General features: G+C 42.5%; 1 protein-coding gene across 1 annotated transcript in view; it reads left to right on the top strand.

Moving 5' to 3' along the window:
- Nucleotides 1-20,708, top strand: part of LOC126174799 (juvenile hormone esterase-like) — a 257,536-nt gene extending 236,828 nt beyond the window's left edge. Inside the window, exon 10 of the mRNA XM_049921171.1 lies at nt 20,627-20,708. Coding sequence (XP_049777128.1) covers nt 20,627-20,693 — 67 coding nt within the window. The 3' untranslated portion in view covers nt 20,694-20,708. The remainder of the gene's footprint in view (nt 1-20,626) is intronic.
- Nucleotides 20,709-21,660: the final 952 nt, after the last annotated feature.

The raw sequence follows: 21,660 nt of genomic DNA, 5'->3' as shown, positions 1-21,660 counted from the left end.
TCCTGGGCGGAGTTAGAAATATGAGACGGACTTATTTGGTAGCTTCAAAGACATTTAAATCAAACCTAACTCCCTTCTTTTACATCCCTTACTCTGCCCAGGAACATATTCGCAGTTTTAGTGCTACAATAGGAGCATTTTTCATTCTGGTTCCCAACTTTTATGCTATCATAATTTTGACGTTAGACCGCCATAGCTTGGTGTCGGATGTAGATTGTTGACTCGGTCTATGATAGACCCGGTATACGGTCTTTTATTATCTTTTGAGCCATGTTGCGGATAAGGGTTTCACAAAACAGGACAACGATTAATTAGATGTATTTGAACTGACTCGCACAAGTTTGGAGCATAGAAGGGTGCGCGTAAAAAAAAAAAAAAGAAAAAAAACGAAAAAGAAGAAAAACACACAAGAAAAGTGTTTTCTGCACGTAAAATACTAATGAAGCTAGATTTTTGAAAGTAAGTTTTCAATTTTATCGTAATATTGCATTTTTTATTTATCTGATTCACTTTAAACCGTTTCCACGCATTCAAGTAACGTAAGAACGAAGTTAACTTGCTACATTTAGTTACACTTTACCCATTGTATCTCGACAGCGGACAAAGATTATTCTCGGATAAAAAAATTCTACAGCGGTCGTGCGCAACTGAAGGTGAAAGTTGTGTGTTTGTTGTAAGTTGTATTCTGAAACTGCGCGTAACTTAACTTCGCGCTAACAAATATGAAAATTGTCTGACTTCTAAATTCCGATTACAGTTGTAGCTCTAGAATCGGCGTAGTTACCCTACTTTGAAACATGAAACTTATTAAGCAAGCTACTTTTTAGTAACGTTATTTTAAGTAATCTGGAAATGCATCTGACTGTCTGTAAATTAATCCGGCCGGTGTGGCCAAGCGGTTCTAGGCGTTTCAATCTGGAACCGCGCGACCGCTAGGGTTACAGGTTCGAATCCTGCCTCGGGCATGGATGTGTGTGATGTCCTTAAGTTAGTTAGGTTTAAGTAGTTCCTAGTTCTAGTGCTCAGAGCCATTTGAACCATTTTTTGTCTGTAAATTAGATTACGTAAAAGAATGATTCAGAAGAATACTCAGAATGATTAACTGTTACGTAATTTAAATGAGCCCTATTACAAAATTTACATGAAATTTCACTAATTGAAAACAATACATTGACTATGCTCTGGTTGCATAGATGATATGAGTTGAAATAAATCACTGTGCCGCTGTTTGTCTTCTTATCTCATTTCTTTTAAGCTCCTGTTTTAGCAAATTAGTTTATGATTGCCTTTTGGAGATTATTAATTACTGGTGATGCAAAAGTGCAAGGCGTGGCACTGCAAATTGTACCGAACAAATTTTTCTTTGAACAGTTGGAATTTATTTTGTGAAATATTTGTAAATGACAAAAGGAAGTACTTTGAAATTATATTCAGTCTCTTAAACTCAAACTAAAATGAACAATCAGCATTGTCTCTCACTGCATCGTCGTATACCATGAATAAAATTTCAAAAAAACATTTTTACTACAAAAATTTGTTGTATTGGATTCCTAACACAACAGGCCTACTATTTAACTAATTTAATTAAGGGTAGGCTAATTATAAAACTGAAGACACGATCGATAGTTCTCCCGGATTACCAACGCTTACGTATTATTGCACAAAATGAAATTTTGAACAGCAATAATTACTGAATTCGCACTTGCAGCTAACACACTCAAAATAAGTTATCCTTCCAGAAGTGCCGTCTCTTTATACTATCATCTTAAAAATCATTTTTCATGCTCAGGCTACAATCCATGGAACAGCTCAAATAGAAATCTCTGTGCGACACATCTACTATTCAAGTTGGTCATTCCGCCACGATGCAACACCCTCTCTTCACGACTCAACTACTACTACTATCCAAGGACCAAAGCTGCGTTTCGACTAGGCAGTTACCTACTTGCTTGCCGGCGCTCTACTCAATAATGCAACCTGGAAACCATATCCTGTGTCCGCTCATTTGTTCATCATGAAAAGATGTAAAAAGTTATAACATTCCGAATAGACTGATAATCTTCATTGTTTTTGCATTAAAAAATGAAACAAGTGGTACATAACAAAGATACCCTGATTTACTAAATTTTCGCTTAATGTATAAACGTTTCAAATGTAGTTAACGGCACCCGAGGTAGCAGTGCGATACAACAGTACACAGAGCAGGTTGCCCAGTTGCTATGGCAGCTATTTGCAAAAATATTTGCAGTGAGTAACTTTATTGCTCTAATTCAGAATAACTAGCTATGAAATATTACTGTGGTCAAATGTACAAACATGTTTGCGTAATTTTCCTACATTTTCTCCTCACTGCGAACATAATTAAGTAATGATGTTTATCGACCGCGAAGATAGTGTATCGACTTCACAGTTTGCCTCCTGTGATACTGCATTTTTCCCGTTCAGTCATCTCAGACCCCACACAGCCTTAAAAGTCTTTTATGACTTAATCCAACCACCCCTTCGGCATTCTACGAAACTTTTCCGTCATGACAAGTCTAATTGAAGTTTTTCAGGCATGATAGTCATTTGACCAGCTCATCGAGGATGTTTTGTCTTAGTTTCTTGTATCACTTCCGACAGTTTTTAGCCCTGCGTTCTCTTTCAGTCTTCAAGATGTTACGCTAAAATATTTTGATAACCAAGGATTATTCCTTGTAGCATCATTTTAACTGTTATTGCATCATATGCTGTTTTTGAAGTTTTTCTGTCGTTAGTGCGTGAGATCATTATCTGTTTCACACTGAAAGAAATTTTGATGCGTTTATAATCCATTGTTTGACTTCCAAATTTAGGTTTTTATCGTCCTCGTATATCTCACACCCTGGAAAATCTCGAACTCGACCTTCCAGTGGAGCGTTCTTCAATGCTTCTCTGCAAGGCACCATCGTCGCTGGCTTATGACTACTGATTCCCGTATGCTTGCATTGTAATATGGGTCAACAGTGTCTCCACCAGTTAGGCCTCGGACTCCACAAATATCATGATGCATCTGCATATGCTAACATATGATGTCCATCCGTGAAATAGGCAGTCTTCCCGTTACTGCCAATTTCAATGATAAAATAAAGAAAAGATCACACACGTTTTGTTACAGGTTTAAATTATACGAAGAACGCCTGAAACATTGTGAGAACTTAGAAATTTTTTACATCAGTTGCAGATGCCAATTGTATAGCCTATGCATTTTTATGGAAATAAATTCTGTTCCTTTTCGTAGACTGAATAGGTGAGACAAGCTGGTGTATAAATGTTGCAGGTGTTGCTCATGGAGATGATTTGCTGTACCTCTTTTCGAACAACTCTTACTATACAATACCTGGTGAGAGGCCGGCGAAGGATATGGAAGTAGTAAACGCCATGACCAAACTCTGGACGAATTTTGCAAAAACTGGGTAAGTAATCGTTATGACCTAATGTAACGTTTAGTAGAAAATACGTTTCCTCAAAAGAAACCGGACAGACTATGATGTGCAAATGAGGGCCGATGGAAGTGAAAGATTTACTTGGGTCAGAATGACTTTTGGGAGAGCACGTAGCTGGTAAAGTTATAGAGATTTGCTCTCGGAATATACCAGGATTACCTGGATTTTTATGTAAGACTGGAATACAATACAGGGTATCTCAAAAGGTATGTTACAACTTATATTACAGAATCCAAACTAATTAAGATACTCACACCGTGTTTGGCTTAAGTGACACACAGTCTCACAAATTTTTATACCTTTCAGTCAGTTTCAACAAGTGCGCCTTTGGTAACACCTACAATATCCCGTGTGAAATGAAGCTCGGTGCAATATATCCGCATCAACTTTGTTAATGACAGCAGTGATTCGGTTCTTTAAATCACTGATGTGCTTTCCAGACGTTTGGTAGGCTCTGTACTTGACATATCCTCTTACAAAAACGTCTAGCAGTGTAATGTTAGGCGACCTATGAGGCCTGGAAATTGGACCACCCCTGCGAATCCAGCGATTTCGAAACATCTGTTCCACAACATCTCGCACAGACTGAGCCCAACGTGGTGGTGTACCGTTTTGTTGGAAAACGACTGTTGCTTAGCTGTCAGCCAGTTGTAGTAACGCAAATAGCTCTAGCATTTAAGATAACTGTTAGAATTAACCGGTTTTTGAGGAAAAAGATCACGCAACGCGTCCAAGTATCAAAAAACACCATACATTCGCTTTCGGGCATTCACGTACCCTTGGCATACAGGTTGGTTGTGTTCCAGATAAGAAAATCGTATTTTTACACCTTGTCACACACGGATAATGTTGTTTCGTCAGAAAGTGAGAGATTAATCAGAAAGTTTCCATCCTCCGATAAACAATGAAGGTCGTCCACAGCGCATTCCATGCGTTGTGACTTGTCACCTGGCTTCAACGCGTACAACGGTTGCAATCGGTGTGGATACATCTGTAACCGTTTCCGAAGGACACTGTGCACGATCACCCTAGGTATTCATATCTCCTGCGAAGCCCTTCGGTGTGGTTGTGTGTTTGGAGTTTCTAGGCGCTCAACAGCAAAGATGTCAAAACTTGCTGGCAGATTAAAACTGTGTGCCGGACCGAGACTCCAACTCGGGACCTTTGCCTTTCGCGGGCAAGCGCTCTACCATCTCAGCTATCCAAGCACGACTCACGCACCGTGTTCACAGCTTTGCTTCTGTCAGTACCTCGTCTCCTACCTTCGAAACTTTACAGAAGCTCTCTTGCGAACCTTGCACTCCTGTAAGAAAGGATATTGCGAAGACATGGCTTAGCAACAGTCAGGGAGGTGTTTCCAAAATGAGATATTCACTCTTCAGCGGAGTGTGCGCTGATATGAAACTTCCTGGCAGATTAAAACTATGTGCCGGACCGAGACTCGAACTCAGGACCTTTGCCTTTCGCGGGCATACAGTTTTAATCGGCCAGGAAGTTTCATATCAGCGCACACTCCGCTGCAGAGTGAAAAATCTCATTCTGGAAGCAAGGACGTCAGCGCCCACGACACCCTCTAAACAGACTTCTGCCGTGGATACTGAAAAGGCAACCGTATCCATTCTGTGCCGGCTTCATTTGTTCCCGGTCGTCCAGTATGCTGCTTCAAGGCAACGTTTCCTGTCTGCATAAGATTCCTGTACTTCCGGCGTATCGATGTCCACGAGAGTGGGTGCTTCCTATATCGTGTTGGAAATCCCTTTAACCTGCATGTCCAGTTGGATCAGAAAAAGCCATTCCACACACTCAGCCTTTTCTTGAGCCATTGTCATCACGCTCCACTCTCAACAACCTGGAATAGAAACAAACAAAAAGACTAAAGTTGTGACGCACCTTTTCAGATATCTTGTAGGCTTCATAGCGTCGCAGTCGGGAGTGTATGACCAGTGAAGTCAAAAGGATTAATGGAGACGTGACTCAGGCTTGTTGAGCACTCTTGTGGTTGCTCGGATGATGATTGCAGAAATACGTCGCAGGCCATTAACATGGCAACACAATGGCGGCAGCATACAATAAACGTCAAAGTGGCATGAACTGTACTAAATACTTGGATATGCCTGTGATCAGGTTTTCAGCACAACCTCACGAAGTATGAGCGCTGTCCAATCACATTAATGTGCCAACCTGTTAAAAGCCTGAATAACCACCTTTTGAAGAACGGACCGCTGCGAGCCGTGCAGTAAGAGTGTCAGCGAGGTTCAGGAAGGTAATGCGGCAGGCCGACTCCAGTGCCGTGGCCAACTGCTATAGGTCCAGAATGAGATTTTCAATCTGCAGTGGAGTGGGCGCTGATGTGAAACTTACTGACAGATTAAAACTGTGTGCCGGACCGAGACTCGAACTCGGGACCTCTGCCTTTTGTGGGCAAATGCTCTACCAACTGAGCTACCCAGGTACGACTCATGACCCGTCCTAACAGCTTCAATTGCTAGAGCACTTGCCCGCGAAAGGCAAAGATCCCGAGTTCGAGTCTCGATCCGACACACAGTTTTAATCTGTCAGGAAGTTTCACATCAGCGCACACTCCGCTGCAGAGTGAAAATCGCATTCTGGAAACATCCCCTAGGCTGTGCCTAAGCCATGTCTCCGCAATATCCTTTCTTCCAGGAGTGTTGGTTCTGCAATGTTCGCAGAAGAGCTTCTGTGAAGTTTGGAATGTAGGAGACGAGATACTGGCACAATTGAAGCTGTGAGGACTAGTCGTGAGTCGTACTTGGGTAGCTCACTTGGTAGAGCACTTGCCCGCGAAAGGCAAAGGTCCCGAGTTCGAGTCTCGGTGCGGCATACAGTTTTAATCTGTCAGGAAGTTGCAATTACTAAAAATTGACTAAACTATTGAAGAGTTCCTAGATAACAGAACGCAGCATGTCATTGTAAATGGAGAGAAGTCTTCCGAAGTAAGAGTGATTTCAGGTGTGCCGCAGGGGAGTGTCGTAGGACCGTTGGTACTCACAATATACATAACTGACCTTGTGGATGACATCGGAAGTTCACTGAGGCTTTTTGCGGATGATGCTGTGGTATATCGAGAGGTTGTAACAATGGAAAATTTTACTGAAATGCAGGAGGATCTGCAACATTGACGCATGGTGCAGGGAATGGCAATTGAGTCTCAATGTAGACAAGTGTAATGTGCTGCGAATACATAGAAAGAAAGATCCCTTATCATTTAGCTACAATATAGCAGCCCAGCAACTGGAAGCAGTTAATTCCATAAATTATCTGGGAGTACGCATTAGGAGTGATTTAAAATGGAATGATCATATAAAGTTGATCATCGGTAAAGCAGATGCCAGACTGAGATTCATTGGAAGAATCCTAAGGAAATGTAATCTGAAAACAAAGGGAGTAGGTTACAGTACGCTTGTTCGCCCACTGCTTGAATACTGCTCAGCAGTGTGGGATCCGTACCAGATAGGGTTGATACAAGACATAGAGAAGATCCAACGGAGAGCAGCGCGCTTCGTTACAGGATCATTTAGTAATCGCGAAAGCGTTACGGAAATGATAGATAAACTGCAGTGGAAGAATCTGCAGGAGAGACGCTCAGCAGCTCGGTACGGGCTTTTGTCAAAGTTTCGAGAACATAGCTTCGCCGAGGAGTCAAGCAGTCTATTGCTCCCTCCTATGTATATCTCGCGAAGAGACCATGAGGATAAAATAAGAGAGATTAGAGCCCACACAGAGGCATACCGACAATTCTTCTTTCCACGAACAATACGGTACTGGAGTAGAAGGGAGAACCGATAGAGGTACTCAAGGTACCCTCCGCCACACACCGTCAGGTGGCTTGCTGAGTATGGATGTAGATGTGGATGTTAAGGACCCATGGTGCGAACAGCCCATGGAGGCGGTCCCACAGGTTCTCGATTAGGTTTAAATACGGGGTTTCATGGTTCGTCGAACTACACACTTACACAATGAACTGTATTACACTTTGCATTCCTTTGGTGGTAGATGCTGTCGTACCGAGGAAAAGCAAGATTGCATGTGAGGATGGACATGGTCGCTAAAGACAGTCATATTTGTGTTGATCCATTGTGCCTTCCAGCATGACGGGATCACCCAGGGAGTTCCCTCCGGCTTGAACTCCTCCGACCAGTCTTGCGGGGTGTTTGGTTTCAGACGTTTCACGGCGTACACGCCAACAGCCACCTATCCGATGGAGCATAAAACGTGATTCAAAGGCCGCTCCATCGACGTCTAGTTGTAGTATTTGCGTGCAAATTCCAACCTTCGTCGCCTATGAACAGTATTCGGCATGTGTGCATGAACCAGACGCCTACTGCTGAGACCCGCACACAGCAATATTCGCTGAACGCTCATTGGGAGCCCCTTGATTCGACAGGGTGGCCATCTGCTCAACACATGCACGCTATTTGCGTATAAACATCTCCGCAACTGTCGTTTACCCCTGTCATCTGTGGCTCGTGGTTCACCGCAGCTGCCTCGGCGTCGGTTTTGTATAGCGCCATTTCGCCATTTACGGTATAGTTTAACCACGGCCGGAAGCGAAATGTTTAAGAAATTAGTCGTTTCGGAAATTATTCCGCCCTTGGTCCAGAAGCCAGTGACCATGTCCTTGTGGACGTCAGATAAATCGCCCCTCCCCCCCCCCCCCAACACCCTTAATATACCGTGCACTGCTAGTGTTTCCACCTGTCGTCCGTGAGTGCTTATTGAACGTGACGTCGAACATAGGCGCTCGTCATATTAAAGCGTATCGACCGTGTAGTAAATACACCGTCTGTATTCTCTGTATCAGGATAGATAATGCGTTGGACTTCTCATTCAGGAATGAAATTTGTATTCTGTCAATGAAATTCTTCTGCGTTTGAGGCCGCATTGTCATCTGTAAAATTCCGACGTTTCGCCGACTGTTGCAAGGCGCCTTCCTCAGGGTGTATTGCTAACTGCAGTTAGCAATACACCCTGAGGAAGGCGCCTTGCAACAGTCGGCGAAACGTCGGAATTTTACAGATGACAATGCGGCCTCAAACGCAGAAGAAGAATTTAATTGACTGTGACAACGGCCGCGGAAGCCTACGTTTACACATTTGCATTCTGTTTGCTTGTGATACGATATGAAGGAGAAATGTAATGGAATTCGACAATGGCTGAATTGTGTGCTGTGGTGACTGCGATATTGTTTCTATTGCTTGTCGCTTTGGACTGTATCCTACAACTATCATGCGAATATGGAATCGACGGATTCAGGTGGGTCATATTTTTTGTATCCCGCCTGGAAGACGTCGCGCGGGTCTGCTCCTGAGATCTGCAAAATAGGCCGAATGAAAGGAGCGAGTAGGAGCAGGTGAGGTAAAGCACTTCGGTATTGCAAATAAAGCACCTTTACTTGTGTATAAGCATATACAAACACATTACTTAACTTTTGGTACAGATGAGCACGTAGGTGCGAAGCCGTTCATGTATCAAAGCTAACAGTTGCTAGAAGTTACAAAGGCAAAGCCTATAATGGCTAGCCCACTACAAATAGAAGCTAACTTGCTAGGTCGTCTGCTTTTGATCTACTGGGCTGAAAATAGAGCGGCGCTCGTTGAGCCCCACAGCGTCTGTCAGAGGACGCTGTGGTCGGCGTAGTTCGTCCGCTCTCGTAGTGCCAACCCACGAGCGTGCACCTACGCTGTGACATCGGAACTACCGATACCACAATATTGAAAGGCATTAAGAATCTTGTAACCTCCTAACCTCCCTCTTACTAATCGGCCTATCCTGCTTGCGATATAAAATATGACCGTGGATCGGTTTTATGCCTAATGGATTTTTCTAATTTTATAAGGCTATCTTTCCGGAAGAAGTGATACCGATAAGTAGGAGGAAAGTGTACAACCGACCCTTCTGATGGAAAGTCTACTAAAAGTAAAAGTAATTAAACCGAACAGGGCTATAATTTGGCAAATGAAATTATTTTGTGCATTCACTCACGAACAACACTGGACAGAAAGGGGTACCACTGATCATGAATCCAAAAGTTACACGAATGAACGAAAAGGAAGTAATTAACGGTCGCCAGACCACTAGGCAATTTACATCCCAAATCCTGTGCAAGGTGATGGGAAAGAAAAACATGTGTTATGAAACACTGACGTGGCAACTAAAGGTTGCCACGTTTTTTTTACACTAATTTTAAGTGAGTATGTAATGATAAAGAAAACTGAGAAGTCACTCTTATGTTATGTTTGGCATTAAATTTTGAAAAAAGGGAATCAAGTAATGATTTGAAAATGTGCAATTAAACTGTATGTTAGTACTGAACTTCGTTACATGAACAATGACTTTCAGTGACCTCAGCATAATATCATCAAAGAAATTTAGAAAAAAAGGCAAGCACTTTTTACTTTGCCGTTACTTATTTTGCAAATTGGATTTCATAATATTGTCTGAACAACTGAGCCGTTTTTACTGACTGGAACAGAATTAAATACTAGAATACATACCAAACCAAACAGCCATGTGCTCCAATCTATATGTAAAATAAATAAGACTTTCGCACCCTTAATTTGTGCATTTCTTTAGATTTGGATTTTTTTCTCAAACTTAAAAAATTAAATTGCTTTGCTTTAGTCATATACTGAAGCCTCTGTTGCACAACAGTTAATTGAAAGTAGACTGGGGCTAAAATTCTTAAAAGAGACATTATTCATTAATAAACTGGCTGTAACTATTCAATTTGTTTCTTATGACACTAAGTTAGCATATTAGGGAAAAAAGGAATAAGCATCCTGCTTGGTAACAATGTCTTGGGGAAATGAGGACACAATCGCCCTGAGTTTAACTGATTGTTATTTAAATAAATCTTATCAATCAAATCACATTCAGTTGTGCTGCTGGTTTAGCCGTTAATACTTTCTACCAATGAACGGTCTTACTTCAGTGCTCTGCATACGACGAAACTCGGAGCCGACGACGAAACTGTGTCGCTGGAACTGCTGCTGTTGTTGAAGACGGTAGCATATTGCGGAGCCACAGCTAATTATAAGAACGGGGCAATCGTAATTAATACAGCCTCTTCCGCCCGTCCATTATCCGTACTCCTGATCTAGACATCTGTCTGGTGCGCGTACATGATGACGCCGAAAATGGTACTCTGTACTGCGAGAGCGTTAACACCACACTTCCGCACACTACAAGCGCTGGAACCCGTCTCCCCCGCTCTCTCCGCGCGCTCCGCGCAACAACTGCCTACCCAGAGATTTTACAACGCACACGCACTGCTGTTATCGTTGCTAGTCGATGCAAATAACAACTCCTTTGGCTTTTTCCCAGAGCTTGTAAGTTTCACAGTAAAACACAGATAAAGACAATGAAACGTCAACAGACTTCTACCTAAATGTACACATACAGTGAAGCAACGTCCTTACTTATTAAAAGAAAGCATTTAAATTACAAATATTGACATGCAGTTCAGAAAAAAAGTTATATATAGGTAGCAGGTGCCATGCATCCTGAAGTTTCGGTGTTACAATCTCAACCGCCTATGCGACATATTGTTCGCTCGAACGTGCAAGATCGTACAGCCACGTCACGTTCTGTGAATCAGAAAATGGGCCTGTTTGGAGCAAGTCAAACATCGACACTGACAGCGCGACGATGTCACGTCAGCACGGCAACCACTGTACTGGTTTCCCCTAATGCGGCGGCAGAGAGAATGGTATGCCCAATAACATTACTGGATACTTGGTTACTGCCACGTCGTCTTTTCAAATCCGTTCCTTATACAACATCCAAATGGACATATATGCATGTGAGGAGGTTCCGTGCAGAATGAATGCCAGCAGACTGCATTCGTCATCACTATATCCGGATCCGGCACTTGTGATCAGATGGAGTGCCATTTTTTACACACCACCTTCATCCCTGGTTCGCAAAGTCATTAACCTGGAAAGACATTACGTGTCTGATGTGTTAAGGCAGATGTATTTGCCCTATATTCGAGAGCTCCATAACGCTATTTTTGAATAAGATAACGCAAGACTTTTTGTTGCCCGTTCTGTCTTCATCTGTCTCGAAATAATGTTCGTTTCTCCAGTGGTTAGCACTTACTCCATATCTTTCATCCACTGAAAATGCACGGCAGAATCCCATTAACGTGATCACTGCTTATTTTCGACGTCAGCATGGAATAACAACACACAGACGGCAGGTACCAGCACTAACGGTGGAGAGTTTCGAGGGACGCGGAAAAACAGTGCAGTCTCCGTAACCTGGAAGGGAGCCATTCATCTCACGTCCAAAAGCGCATGATCATTTGCTTTCGGGCGAAGGATGGAAGTATTTCCAAAACGGCGAAGTTTGTGAACTGTTCGCGTGCCGCTATGATAAAAATAAATCGTGCATGGCAAAATGACGTTATCCATTACAGGCGCGGAGGCATGACGAGCCACAAGTGACATGGGTGAACGACGGTCTTAGAGATGTGTACGGGTGAATAGACGTGCAACTGTTCAGCAACTGACCACCAACATGTCTCCTAAACGACCATTCGGCGAATGTTGCTGCGAATGGGCTTCCGCAGCAGGCGGCTGTTTCAAGCACCCGTGCTGACTGTTCACCAGCGATGAACTCTGGAATCTGCACGCCACTACCGTAGCGGGACGTCCACTGAGTGACGATAGGTAGCCTTTTCAGATGATCCACGTTTCATGCTCCATCTGACAGATGGCCGTTGTCGTGTACGGCACGCGTTATGGTCTGTGGAACGCTTTCATGGCATTCCCTGGGTGATCTCCTCTTTGGAAGGCGTAATGAATCACCCCAAATATCCATGTATTCTTAGGGACGATGTCCACCCCTATACGCAGTTAGTTTTTTCCTCAGGACGATGACATATACGAGCAGGACAGTGCGTTGAGTCAGACAGCTTGCAGTGTACTTGTGTGGGTCTCTCCTGTCCACCAGACCACCCGAATTTAAACCCAATCTACGATATTTGGAGCCACATCGATCGGGCTGTTCATACCTTGAAACGAGAAATCAAGTGCGGCTGGCCACAGCACTGGAGACGGCGTAGCTCCACATCCTTGTTGGTACCTTCCAAAAAATAGTTCAAATGGCTCTGAGCACTATGGGACTTAACTTCTGAGGTCATCAGTCCCCTAGAACTTAGAACTACTTAAACCTAACTAACCTAAGGGCATCACACACATCCACGCCCGAGGCAGGATTCGAACCTGCGACCGTAGCGGTTGCGCGGTTCCAGACTGTAGCGCCTAGAACCGCTCGGCCACCCCGGCCGGTGGTACCTTCCAGAACTCCAGTGACCCTCTTCCTGCACGTCTCGCTATAACTAAAACTAAACCCCGTCCGAATAGGCCTTGGAAGGTCCAACGGACCGATCGGCCGCCGTGTCATCCTCAGCCCACAGGTGTCACTGGATGCGGATATGGAGGGGCACGTGATCAGCACACCGCACTACCGGCCGTATGTCAGTTTACGAGACCGAAGCCGTTACTTCTCAATCAAGTAGCTGCTCAGTTTGTTTCACAAGGGTTGAGTGCACCCCGCTTGCTAACAGCGCTCGGCAGACCGGATGGTCACTGATCCAAGAGCTAGTCCAGCCCGACAGCGCTTAACTTCGGTGATCTGACGGGAACCGGTGTTACCACTGCTGCAAGGCCTTTGGCCACCTCTAGCTATGCAAAAGGTAATTGTTTAAACTTTTGACAGTTGCTAACATTAATTAGACTGGGCAGTTTATTTAGCCTAACACGCCACCAGTAGCCACTACGACCCTTTAACTCTGGCATAGAGCTATCGTACATGCCAGAGGCGGACCGCTGTGTACTAAATCTCGCACACTGACCACCCTCCAATCCATTAAAATTTTATCATGTTCGTTTCATGATGCAGACACACAGCAAGTATATTTTCACTGTTTGCGTTTCTTCCTGTTGATGTAGTTTTAATGGCCAACAATGTAACAGGATGGGTCATCTACAACCTGGTGATCGCTGCTTCAGTGCGAAATTTTGGACAATGGGAGCTGGCAGAAGTTTCTGTCCGGCATACGGCTTTTATGTGGTAGGCACATATGTGCAAAAATAAGAGTCAGGGGTTTCTTATTTAGGGTGAAAGGAGTGTATAGAAAGCGTTGACTCAAGTTTAGCATTAGAAGACTTGGCAATTACATTCCTCGCTCAATGCTTCCGCTGCTTCTTAGTCATTTTCATAGCGTGCTGCGAACGATTGTATTAGAGGCGTCTCTATGTGGACACGGACGCTCCTAAGCCAGTTTGAGGAAAGAACATATCATCCACGCTACACACAAGAATACGTATCGTCTTTTATACTAGAAAAATATCAGCAGACACGACGTTTTCAGTACTTCTCTATGGTACTCACTAGTTCGTAAATTTAAATATTGCTTGCTTATTAACCATAGCACAGTCGTCGATATAAATGTTTTGCGAATATTCCTCTGAAAGAAGTGAAAATCTGTTAAACTATTTTTCAAATATGTCTTTTTAAATAATATCAGAATAAATGAAACTCATTGGGTATTTTTTGGTTGTGATAATCATAGTGCTTCATTTATATCATAGTTCGTGTTGCGCTAAATAACTCATTTTCGATTTGAATACGTTATTGTGATATTGTATATTCAGATATTTTGTAGCGATACACTCAGCATGCCTTACTCAGTGGTCAATATTTCAGCTGTCAGTAGAATTCATCATTTATTTGTGGTAAAAAGTAATAGAAAGAAGACCATCAGCTATTTTTTTTATGGAAACTAAAGCGATTTCTTTATTAAGTACAAGTGCGACTCTGTTGAAGGAAGACTATTGGATCGTGGGCATGAACTCATGTTTTTGGCCTCATACTTTATTGATGGTCATTTTTTAAGGCTATTAATCTCTTTGTTAGCTCCCTCAAATATACATTATTTAAGTGCACAGTATTTAAAGAATATATAAACTGTTTGAAACGAGTTCTTCAAAAGAAACGTACAATTTTGACCTGTAGCTTCATGTCTAAGGGTGTTAAATGGCAAACAATAAGTTTCCCACGTTCACTAATAGGAATACTGTGTGCACAAATAAGCGATTTCCTTGAACCATTAAAAAAAACAGTGGAATTTAATTTGCCGTTACACCGGGCATGTAGCACTATCATGCCTATAAAACCTAGTGCTTCAACAGATACAGGTTTGAACATCAGAACTCAACAGCACGAATAATATCCCTCAAGTCAATGCTATCTTCTTCAGTTATATAACTACAGTTTTCTTGTGTGTCTTGCAACTACTCTGCAAGACGAACTGACAGAATTTATACCTAATGTCAGGTACGATTCGCGCTCACTTCTAGTTATGTGCTGAACGAATCTGTTGATTTTATGATATCGAATTAAAAACTGAAATACATGGTATTTGCTGTGGAACATCAGCATTGTGTATTTAAGTTTTTAATGTGTCTATGTTCTTGGAAGTACCGACGGAATATTCCACACAAAAGTTATCGGTTTACTCATCTCTCTTTAGTTTGTAATCTTTCCACAACAGCAGGGTTGTAACACTTCTTGGAAAGAGTTGCAGCATACAATAACTAGCATTCATTTTGTTTTTGCTTGGAAGCTTGTCATTAGAAATCTAAGCAATAACAAAGTCCTCATATAGCAGAACTGATCATACACGACTGTGAATGTAGACTTTCTCGGTATATACTACTGTTGAAAGGCCCTTGGGGTTACAGCTGGATGGTAGTGATGACATGTTTCGACGTATCAACAGCTCCTGCAAGAATAATAGTGTTGTGTCCAGAAAGATGTACTAGGCAAATGTGAAGTTTTTTGAAGATTTTTCCCTATCAGTGCCAAACCAAATTAAGTTACCTGAGTGAGATTTCCACTCTGCAGTGGAGTGAGCGCTGATATGAAACTTCCTGGCAGATAAAAACTATATACCGGACCGAGACTCGAACTCGGGACCTTTGCTTTTTGCGCACAAGTGCTCTACCTACTGAGCCACCCAAGCACGACTCAGGACCCGTGCTCACAGCTTCAATTCTGCCAGTACCTCGTCTCCTACCTTCCAGACTTCACACAAGCTCTTCTGCGAACCTTGCAGAACTAGCACTCCTGGAAGAAAGGATATTGCGGAGACATGGCTTAGCCACAGCCTGGGGGATGTTTCAAGAATGAGTTTTAATCTGTCAGGAAGTTCCATATCAGAGCACACTCCGCTGCAGAGTGAAAATCTCATTCTGCAAACATCCCCCAGGCTGTGGCTAAGCCATGTCTCCGCAATATCCTTTCTTCCAGGAGTGCTAGTCCTGCAAGGTTCGCAGAAGAGCTTGTGTGAAGTTTGGAAGGTAGGAGACGAGGCACTGGCAGAATTGGAGCTGTGTTTGGGGAGCTGAGTGGTAGAGCCTTTTCCCGCGAAAGGCAAAGGTCTCGAGTTCGAGTCTCGGTCTGGCACACGGTTTTAATCTTCCAGGAAGTTTCAAATTAAATTAGGTTTAAGTTCAGTGTTGCAACCAGAATGACAAACAGGCAGGAGAGCCGGTGCATCAATATCGCGACACACAACCGACGCCACTGCCACACGTCCTTCAAGCAAAATGTCTGAATCGCCTGATCCGCAATGTGTCCTCAATGTGATGGGAACGTAAAATCATTTTGGCAGCACTGCAAGGTGCCGTAATGATACGTAAATATTACACAAGAACATGTTTCAGCCCAGAGGCATTGCAGAAAGCACCAAGCTGAAGAGCTGAAAGCCAGAGCTGAGACGCAGAGGTGTGGTGAAGACCGCTGAAAAACCTGGAAAATCAGGCCGCATTGTCCTCACTCATTGCTTCCGACAGACGGCTGTAAATACTCAAGTTCTCGATATCTTCTACATCCCAGTTGCAGTTCGAGGCAGTCTCTATGACGTGCTGGCTGCCTTGCATCAGATGACTGCTCCCTTCGAGGCTGCATTCAGCCAGGACTGCCAGACTTAGCTATTGTGAGCTACTGAACTCGCTTCCGTTCATGTGAAGACCTGGAGCTTTCTACCACTGGCTCACTGTGGTCAAACTGATGGTGCTTGGCGCACTATCACACTGTCGCCCTACGAGGAAGGAAGGCTAGCTGCTGACGCCCCCTAACTTGCATCTTTGAATAGACACTGACATCGACAGTCTTTCTCTGGTGGAGAGGTTATGATGTAACTCTGCACCACTGTCACTGTCCTGTGCAGCGCTGCTGGAAGTTTACTGGGACATTACCTTCGATGTCATAGAGTGTGCGATGGTAAAAAGCGTCGTAGAGCTGTTGGTGCCATCGCTGGACGAGCAATGCCTGCCACCAGCCGGTCCAGCTACCCTCCACGGAGCCACTCTTGCTGCATTAGCTGCCGTGACCTCGCCGGCGGCTTCGAGAGATTGCCGAGTTGGATGCGTCAGCGTATTCCGTCTCTGTGTGATGCGATCGTCGCCCTCCTACCTGCTACCAAGTAGAATGTGATTCGGTTGGAAAACCAAAGCGATTAATTGGATAATTCGCTAACGCTGTCTCATTAACACCCAGGACTTCTGACAGGTCCTCACCACTGTGCTCCACACTTGGGCCGGCCGTGGTGGCCGTGCGGTTCTAGGTGCTTCAGCTGGAACCGCGCGACCGTTACGGTCGCAGGTTCGAATCCTGCCTCAGGCATTGTTGTGTGTGATGTCCTTAGGTTAGTTAGGTTTAAGTAGTTCTAAGTTCTAGGGGACTGATGACCTCAGACGTTAAGTCCCATAGTGCTCAGAGCCATTTGAACCATTTGAGCCACACTTCGTCGTCCTTCATCCTTAAAGATTACATCCCACTGATCCTTATAACAGGTACATCATTCATCGGAACGTCTCGAAAACGTCTGGAGAAAACTGAGAGTTTCTCATCATCACTGTCAACTTTTGTGAGGAATTTCACTATTAAAGAAAGAAAACTGTTAAGAAGTCATAATTTTGAGAAGTTTCATAATTTTGAGAAGTTTCATAATTCTGAGAAATTCCACATTTATTTAGTTACTCACAAGAGTGTTGTATTGCTGCATGACTGTTAAACTGTAAAAGACAATAAAGTATTATGTGAGCAGAAACTAAAACTTACGTTTCCTTTTGAAGCTCAAGGTCTGAAAAATATTTTACAATAAATGTGAATGTTAATGACTGGTTTCAGAGGGTTTTGTTGATTTATTAGTACGTAGGTACACAAAAGAACGTAATTCTTATCTTCAGAGATAAGGACTATGCATTGTTCAGTTAAACCACACATCCCTTTGCTTACGATACACATAAATGTCGTCGTGAAGGCGTCGATAGTTCCTGTAATATTACAGGTCTCACCGTATGTAGGACACATAAAACTTGTGCAGCCTTTCATGTGTCGTCGGCAATAGCATATTGCAAGTCTGTGAGTAGTGTGACGCTGCTCTCTTCTTTGTAAAGTCTTAGGGTCACAAGGTAAAAGCTCTAGGGTTTAATGCAAATGCTTTCAAATGTATCATTAAACTGCACGTGGTATTACATTTTGATGTCGTCATACATGCAAGAAATAATGGATGTATGCTCATTTTATCTGTGATTAGTAAGTTCTCGAACCTGACCTCCGAATAAGTTGAAGAATGTTCAAGTGAAGCAATAAAATGATCCGTGACACTGAGAAGGAGACGCCTTCAAACGAAGCTTCATTTTGACAGAATATATTAGGTTCTCTAAAACCACATTAGTTATCTATTCTGGCTGATATTTCCTCACCCAGTTGTTCCATGTTGTATTTGCAGAAGTTACATGGAAGTGTAGATTTCCAACTGGCTGAAAATCCACCAACAATACGACGCGTGGTTAAATGATTAATTAATAATTCGCTTGGTTATGATAAATACGATATTCTAAAGATTGTAACTACTAAGGCCACTAACTACTAATAGGCATGTGGTTAGCAAAGGAAAGATTTTGTTGCAAACCAAATAATGTATTTTTTACCTTAATAATGTGACATCCAGTTCAAACACGAATACGAATCTTCATTGACATCTAGTACAAAGGTATATATTCATGAATAATATTCAATCTCCAAGTCGAACATGTACAGATCGTTAGCCTACGCTAACACTTCAGACCTCTACTTTTTTTTTATTTTTTTTATGGGACTTAACATCAATGGTCATCAGTCCCCTAGAACTTAGAACTATTTAAACCTAACTAACCTAAGGACAGCACACAACACCCAGTCATCACGAGCCAGAGAAAATCCCTGACCCCCTCTACTCTTCATCAATGCTAACTTGTCACATCCAACATCCATCACTGCTGGCTGTTCACCTCCAACTGCCCAACAGTACTTCCATCTCTACTTGCGACTAACTTCCAACTGCGCAACAGTACTGGCGATTAACTTCCAACAACGAGTCCAACCAGCCACAGAGTCTCTTACGAAGAAAGCACAGTCAGAGATCCAATGCAAAGCGCTACACAGCACTGCCGACACAGAAGCAGCCCACTTACAACCTATAGTTAATTTTTAGCTGTCCTTCCAGTTCCCTTGTTTTCTTTCAAGTCATACTACGTTAAGATGCACACTTCAACTTCGTTTAAGAATTTTCATAGTATATTCACATTGACATTTTTGATTTTCAGACTTTGTTTTGCGTGTGTTGTATGAAGTTAATCAGTTCACTGATTACTTACCTGTTACATGAGGTTGTTAACACAAGTGTGATGACATTTAATGAATGAATTATTTATTCACTTGGCGTCTGTCATCTTGTTTCTGTACAGAAGTATTGCCAAGCTATCATCAAATGGTTCAAATGGCTCTTAGCATATGGGACTTAACATCTGAGGTCATCAGTCCCCTTAAACTACTTAAACCTAACTAACCTAAGGACATCACACACATCCATGCCAGAGGCAGGATTCGAACCTGCGACCGTAGCGGTAGCGCGGTTCCAGACTAGAACCGCACGGACACTCCGGCCGGTAAGCTGACATCTATTTATTTTTTGTTCTTTCTTTGTTCTTGTCAGTGTGTGTGTGTGTGTGTTTATAAGACTTCGAGTGTTTAATGTTTAATAAAATAAGGGAAAGAGTGGATAGTTACAATATATTTATTAGAGGGATGTTGACATTACGTTAAGACAGTGGAAGAGTGATGTTGTGGGTATTGGGACTCATAATTTATTACAAGAGAGGAAACAGAAATATGTCAGGACGGACAAAATATTACTGTAAGAAATATTTTGTCTGCGTAAAAGTTCGGCCATGAATTTCAGATCCATAATTAATAAATGGAAGAACAAAACTAGATATTATTCGATAGAAATCCATTAAAGATGCCTTTATTTTAACAAAGGCGAAATTCATCTGGAAACTCAACACATTTGGTGTCTTGTGTATAGTTTCAATATGAAATGTTGGACACTGGCAACGCTTCAGACGAAAAATATTCGGAAGTCTTTGAGAGCTAGTTTTCATAGCCATCTGCCTGACATTTTTACGAGCCAATTTCATCCCTTCACTACGAAAGAAGCAAGGAATTGGTACGGTATACGCCTCTAAAGAAGGATTTAATAGATTTTAGTATTCTACACTATTTCAGTAATCTGTGCAGGTGATTTTGTATGTACTATGTAATAAGAATCACTTCACTGATAATCTGCCTCTTACGTCAGATTTAATTTTAAGTGGTATTTGTTGAAATTTATTCGACTCTATTCACATCAGAATGCGTTACAAAATGCAGAAGTATGTCATATGACATCTGATGATGCCTAAACTAGAAATCTGGCAATACCAACACAAATTAGACATACGAATCATCTGATTATCGTCACTGAAACACGAAACGGTGGTGACGAAATGAAAAGAACATTAATAAATGTGTATTTAAAACAACTGGCTGTATTTGTTCAGACATATTTACTCTGTGGTACTCATTCTTGCTCTGCCGTATAGAGCTCTCGTCTCCTTTCAGTTTCAAGTTTTGAATGATATTTTCACTAGTTTCAGAACTTTTATATTTACAATATCTCGTCATGGACAGCTGAGCTATAGTTCAATCTTTCAGTTCATCAAATGAGCAAAATAAGTATTGCTGTTTTCTTATGCATTTTGCAGAAACCCAACACCGAACGACGAGCTGATACACTGGCCGAGAGTCACTTCACACACTGAACCGGAGTAACTGGAAATAGGCGAGAAGCTGGAAGCGAAGAAGGGTCTACTCGAAGAACGAATGGAATTCTGGAGATCGCTTCCACTCAGCAGAGTTCATCAGAGGAACGTAGAAAAACAAGAACTCTGACCTAATTGTTAATTAAGTAAATAGACAACTAATTTTCACATCTAAGTTCAATAAACGTCCTTCATTTTACAGTGAACTTCGTCACTCCGAAAATTTCTTTTCATCTTACATTCTCCAAGGATGCCAAATTTCCTTCGTGTGATTCTCGAACGGAATGGGACGTCATTGCATGAGTTTCACTTGCCACACGAAATAAAATGCGCTCACCACTTGGTGCAAGTTGTAATACCTTAGAGGTATAACAGGAATTACAGCTGGCCTAACTATACAATCCAAGATGTATTATTGTAGAGATATAATAGAAATGACAGCTGGGATAGTTTCTCACTCGTTTGCAGTTGATCGTGCTCAAACTGCTGAAGTTGCAGCTTAAGCACGTTGCACAAAAATTTGTCATCTGGCATATCGCAGATAATTTGACTTTGGGAGCCTGTCGTTAGCACTGAATGAAGTGAAGCAGCAAATGCAACAAAATTTGTGGATTATATGTAACTTAAGTAACAAATAAGGGTTTAGTATCCCTCCAGCAGTCGTTCATATGGGAGCAAATGCACTGGTGTGGGTCTCGCGACACAGTAGTGCGGAACGCTGCCATGGACGGCGCAAGCGAGACATTATATTGTCAGAACCACTGGCCCAAAAGTTTACCTATCGACGGCTTTAGGCCACGCCAGTCGATTATTCTGATTTCAGAAATTTTGGACCTGGCCTTCGCCTCGCGCTGTGCTGTTTCCTTGTGCTAGTCAGTCGTACGGATTGATCACATTTTGTGTTTATCTCCTGCTCATCCTTAAGCGTTGTTTAGACTCTCCCTGTTTCGCTGTAGACCGATTTGTATGTCAAATTT

Source organism: Schistocerca cancellata, chromosome 3, assembly GCF_023864275.1.
Source record: "Schistocerca cancellata isolate TAMUIC-IGC-003103 chromosome 3, iqSchCanc2.1, whole genome shotgun sequence".
In the NCBI taxonomy this organism is placed as follows: domain Eukaryota; kingdom Metazoa; phylum Arthropoda; class Insecta; order Orthoptera; family Acrididae; genus Schistocerca; species Schistocerca cancellata.
Note: the sequence above shows the minus strand (reverse complement) of the source record. Positions and strands in the feature narration are given on the sequence as shown.